Source organism: Arvicola amphibius, chromosome 10 (genome assembly GCF_903992535.2).
Source record: "Arvicola amphibius chromosome 10, mArvAmp1.2, whole genome shotgun sequence".
Taxonomy (NCBI): domain Eukaryota; kingdom Metazoa; phylum Chordata; class Mammalia; order Rodentia; family Cricetidae; genus Arvicola; species Arvicola amphibius.
Window position 1 is genome coordinate 92,927,577 of NC_052056.1, and position 5,371 is coordinate 92,932,947.

Genomic DNA, 5,371 nt, shown 5'->3' on the forward strand with positions numbered 1-5,371 from the left:
GTGGCTCACTGCAAACTCTGGACTTACTTGGAAACTGCTATTTGGAGCATCCAGGCCCATGATTTGGGGAATTATGCCAGGCCTAAGGGGAGAGAGCGAAGCCCAAGGAACCTAGGCGTGCTGGCTGCCCGCGGTGCAGCCGGCAGCAGGCCCTGGCAGCAGTTGGCTAGACTGTGGGTGGCAGGGAGCCCTGGCCTGTTGGTGGCTGGCTTCAACACCAGCTGCTCATCTTGTTTTCCATCTCCTCCTCCCCAGAACACCAGCCAGCTCATCGCCTTTCCCGTGGGCCCTGGCGCAAATGTGTGTCTCCCATCAGATGGGCTTCTGACCAATCCTAGCTGTCTTGTTGTGTACCTCAGGCAAGTTACTTAACCACTCCACGCCTCAGGTTCCTTCAGTAACGTGATGACAAGGAGGGCAGCTTTAAAAGTGGATGTACTTCTTTACTTATGTGTCTGTGCGTGTTATATCACTTAGGCTCATGTGCGTGCAGGTACCTGCAGAGGCCAAGAGAGGGCGACAGAGCCCCTGGAGTCACTGGTAGTCATGAGACTCCCAATGTGGATGCTGGGAACCAAACTCTGGTCCTCCGGAAGAGCAGAAAACCCTCTTAACCACCAAGACACCACTGTAGCAGCTTTGGGCACAAGTGAGTAGAAGACAATTTATGGCTTCATTAGGCGCTGGAGGGATATTCTCCTGAGGTGTCACCGCCAAAAATCCCAACACTGTCACTTTGTTGGTTCCCAAGGACCTCCTCTAGGGAAGGGCTCTTGGTAGGGCCCCTGGACATGACCCTCAGAACAAGAAGGTTTTGAGAAGGGAGGAAGCTCAGCTGGTGAGACACTTACTTACTGTGTAAGCGTAAGGACCTGAGTTTGACTCCCAGAACCCTGACTGGAGAGACGGCTCAGCAGTTGAAGGATATATACTGCTCTGCTAGAGGACCTGAGTTCAAGTCCCAGCACCCGTGACAGCTGGCTCACAGCCACCTGTAACTCCAGCTCTTCTGGCCTCTGAGGGCACCTGAACTCTAGGTGTGGTGACACAGAGTTGGGGGCAGAGATGTGAGCATCCCTGGGGCTCGCTAGTCAGGCAGCCTGTGGAATTGGTGAGTTCCCTGCCAGTGATAGAGCCTGTCTGGAGAAGAGAAAAAGTGGGTGGTAATTGAGGACTGACACCTGAGGCTGTGCTCTGACCCCACCTTGGTGCGTGTGCATGCACGCGCGCGCACACGCACGCGCACCCACACACACGCGCACCCACACACACACACCCCACACATACACACACAGTCCTCGTCTGCTATGCTCACCTTCAGTTCCTAGTGGGAAAGACAACCCCAGCCATGGGTGTCAGGAGGATGGGAGTTCAATACCACTCTTATTCTGCTCCTGATTATCTCCTTCTGACACTGGCTCTCCTTGGACTGAGACCCTCAAGGACCCTTTCAACACTTGGCCTTTAGGTCCAGGGTGCCTCTTACCTGCCTGTCATGCGAAGACACGCTTCTCCCTCTTTGTGCTTAGATACGCCCTCGTGGATGCCTGTTCTCATCCCTGGTTTTCCAATCCTGACTCCATGACTGCTTAACAATTTTCCAAGATTCTTGCCCCAGATCCACCAAACACTTTCTGTTGAGTCCCTTTCCCGGGAGCGGAGTTGTCTGTTTCCTCCCAGTCCATCCATTTCCTCCTCCTCTGCCCCGGGCCATGAGTTACAGGATTAGGATTAAGTATTGGCAATCTGGCGTATCCCTCATATTCCTAAATTGCGAGGAGCTGAGAATGTAACAGGACTCATGGTGTGGCTCCCTTCCAACTGATGGTCTTGTGCCACTGTCTCCGCTGACCCTAGCTGGGAAGTAGAGCTGCATTTTTACATCCCCCACCCACCCGGCCCACAGTGAGTCTGGCTCACTGATGAGAATTTAATTCCAGGACAGAACCTGCATGGGCTCAGTTAATCCCCATAGCAGTCTCAAGAGGTAGATGTCATTGTTGATCCTCTGTTTATAGACGAGGGGAGAGTGGCTTAGCTGAGACAGAGAGCAGCTTCCTCAAGGTCTCTGTGCTGAGAAAGGGATGTCTGAAACACGCTGGGAGGTCCGAGACTGCCACTCCACTGTGCAGGCCTCGCTCAGTGCAGACTGGGGACATGCTTCACGCTCTGTCTCTGTGGAGGGAACAATCGTTGCTCTTACTTTTTTTAGAAGGAAAAAAGACCTAGATTTGTGGACTCAATTTGTGGTTCTTCCCGGGTCACCTGATTTCTCTAAGATCAGACATGTGAAGGATGAACGCCTGGATTCTAGAGCATAGGACCCCGTAGTTGCCCCTGACAGTGAGTGGCACAACCATGGGCTCCCTGACATTAGTTGCTTGGTCACGGAGGCCATGAGCACTGATGTCCACCGTCTGACCCACATCACTATTCAAGGGAAGAGTTCCAACGCATGAGGAGATGTGAGCCATAGGCTCCCAGACCCTGTATTTAGTAATGTCAGGAGTCTGGGATTAGATGGTAGCATTGAAAGTGTCAACTGTGGCCATGAGCAGATGGTATAGGTGAGAATGGGTGGAGGTGAAGAGGAAAACTAGGGTGGAGGTGAGGGTGGGTGTGAGGTGGTGAGGGTAGGTGTGAAGATGGAGGGGAAGGCAGGTGTGAAGATGGCGGCAAGGGTGGGTGTGAAGGTGGAGGTGAGGATGAGTGTGAAGATGGAGGTGAGGGTGGGTGTGAAGATGGAGGTGTGGGTGGGTGTGAAGATGGAGGTGTGGGTGGGTGTGAATGTGGAGGTGAAGTTGGATGTGAATGTGAAAGTGAGAGTGGGTGTGAATATAGAGGTGAGAGTGGGCGTGAATATGGAGGCGAGGGTGGATGTAAAGGTAGAGGCAAGGGTGGGTGTGAATATAGAGGCAAGGGTGGGTGTGAAGGTGGAGGCGGGGGTGGGTGTGAAGGTGGAGGCGGGGGGGGGTGTGAAGGTGGAGGCGGGGGTGGGTGTGAAGGTGGAGGCGGGGGTGGGTGTGAAGGTGGAGGCGGGGGTGGGTGTGAAGGTGGAGGCGGGGGTGGGTGTGAAGGTGGAGGCGGGGGTGGGTGTGAAGGTGGAGGCGGGGGTGGGTGTGAAGGTGGAGGCGGGGGTGGGTGTGAAGGTGGAGGCGGGGGTGGGTGTGAAGGTGGAGGCGGGGGTGGGTGTGAAGGTGGAGGCGGGGGTGGGTGTGAAGGTGGAGGCGAGGGTGGGTGTGAAGGTGGAGGTGAGGGTGGGTGTGAAGGTGGAGGTGAGGGTGGGTGTGAAGGTGGAGGTGACAGTAGGTGTGGAGGTGGAGGCGGGGGTGGGTGTGAATGTGGAGGTGAGGGTGGGTGTGAAGGTGGAGGTGACAGTAGGTGTGGGGGTGGAGGCGGGGGTGGGTGTGAATGTGGAGGTGAGGGTGGGTGTGAAGGTGGAGGTGACAGTAGGTGTGGAGGTGGAGGCGGGGGTGGGTGTGAATGTGGAGGTGAGGGTGGGTGTGAAGGTGGAGGTGACAGTAGGTGTGGAGGTGGAGGCGGGGGTGGGTGTGAAGGTGGAGGCGGGGGTGGGTGTGAAGGTGGAGGCGGGGGTGGGTGTGAAGGTGGAGGCGGGGGTGGGTGTGAAGGTGGAGGCGGGGGTGGGTGTGAAGGTGGAGGCGAGGATGGGTGTGAAGGTGGAGGCGGGGGTGGGTGTGAAGGTGGAGGCGGGGGTGGGTGTGAAGGTGGAGGCGGGGGTGGGTGTGAAGGTGGAGGCGGGGGTGGGTGTGAAGGTGGAGGCGAGGATGGGTGTGAAGGTGGAGGCGGGGGTGGGTGTGAAGGTGGAGGCGGGGGTGGGTGTGAAGGTGGAGGCGGGGGTGGGTGTGAAGGTGGAGGTGACAGTAGGTGTGGAGGTGATAAGAGAGACTTGAGTGGTGAGTGATGGAATGATGCCGATATTGGTGGCCATGTTAGTGGTGCTGCTGCTGAGGACAGGGAGGTGATGCCAATGGTGAGAACAATCACTTTGAGAAGAGTGTCTCTTAGAGTAATATCCTTGATGTAGGCCCCTTTTTTAAACATGGATGCTCACACCAGCAAGGTGTGGACTCTCTTCGTGTTATTCCTAGAAGACTCTCTTCCCAGTCAGTGTCTCTGATGAGCATTTGTCTGCAGGTCAAAGAAGATGGTGCAGATACCCTGTGCCTTAAATAGCCCGAGGGAAGCACTGAGCATGCTTAGTCCAACTGGTGTTGTCAACCCAGAAAGGACCAGACTTGGGGCTTGGTTGCTAGAGTCAGGAGTAGAACCTGGAGACAGGCCCTCTTATTTCAGGAAGGCAGCAAGCCTGTGACCACAGTCACGTGGGTTAGCAGAGGCCCTTCTGCATGGATGCAGAGTGGCCCAGAGCCACTGAGGTTATGGTGGACAGGAAGTGGGACTTCACTAAGGTGTCAGAGAATGAAACGAAGAGAACAGACATGTGGGTGTGGGACTGCTGGATTTGATGGACACCTCACAGCCCAAGGTGCTTAGGTGCCTTCCTAGCAGCGAGAATAGAGGCAATGGCAGCAAGAAGGTTCTAGAAGGAGCCCAAGCGTGTGTTCTCAGGCCATCACCGGGAATCACAGTCTCTGGCAAGGGCTTACAAACCTCTCTCTTATTGTGAACATCAACACACAAAACGCTGTCAGACCTGCTATGACTAATCTCTGAGTCTTTTCATTACCCATGGGCGATCTGCCACCGGTGCCACACACCCCACCAACAAGGGCTGGCCCGTCCTGGCCTCTGCCAAGACCCCAGGCGAGGTGCTGGTCTAGCCAGCCCTGGTGTGGAGTATAGGCCAACCTCCCCAGCTTGTTGCCCAGCCTGTGGGCCTTGCCAGGTGTCAGGTTCAATTTCCCACCCCTCTTTTCCAGAGAACCAAACATCTTGTCCCTCTGCAATCTGGGTCCTCCCAGGCCGCCTTCTTGGAAACGAGACAGTCCCTGGGGGAGGAACGCTCTTTCTCACCAGGCAGGGCAGGACGGGACAGCATGAAAAAAATGTTGCTCAATGGATCTGTCACCCGTGGAAGCCACGCTCTATTGTTAGTCAGAAGGAACGAGGGGGCAAAGTAAACCGGGACAATGTGTCCAGAGATCTGAGGCTCTTCCCACCTTCTGTCCCCAGGACTGGTTCCCTTGGCAAATAGAGCACATGAGTAACGGACTGTTGAGCCCCATCCCACCTTCCATTAGACACCGGAATCCCGTCCCCCAGCCAACCCGAAACCCCTTGCGTAAGTTCACACTCACCACTTTTATTGAAATAACAACTTTATTGAGATACACGTCACACACAGTACAATCCATGCGCTAAATTGGGTAACCTAATAATCTTAGAGAGT

At 55.4% G+C, this 5,371-nt stretch overlaps 1 protein-coding gene across 1 annotated transcript; it reads right to left on the reverse strand.

Annotated features, from left to right (window-relative positions):
- Positions 1-2,538: 2,538 nt before the first annotated feature.
- Positions 2,539-4,062, reverse strand: LOC121677330 (extensin-like). The gene has a single exon (XM_042055839.1). The coding sequence runs from the start codon at positions 4,060-4,062 to the stop codon at positions 2,539-2,541; it is 1,524 nt and encodes a 507-aa protein (XP_041911773.1).
- Positions 4,063-5,371: the final 1,309 nt, after the last annotated feature.

What these genes read in the sequence shown, in the direction of transcription:
- LOC121677330 (XM_042055839.1), bottom strand. Translation starts at nt 4,062, where the DNA reads ATGTTTAAAAAAGGGGCCTACATCAAGGATATTACTCTAAGAGACACT.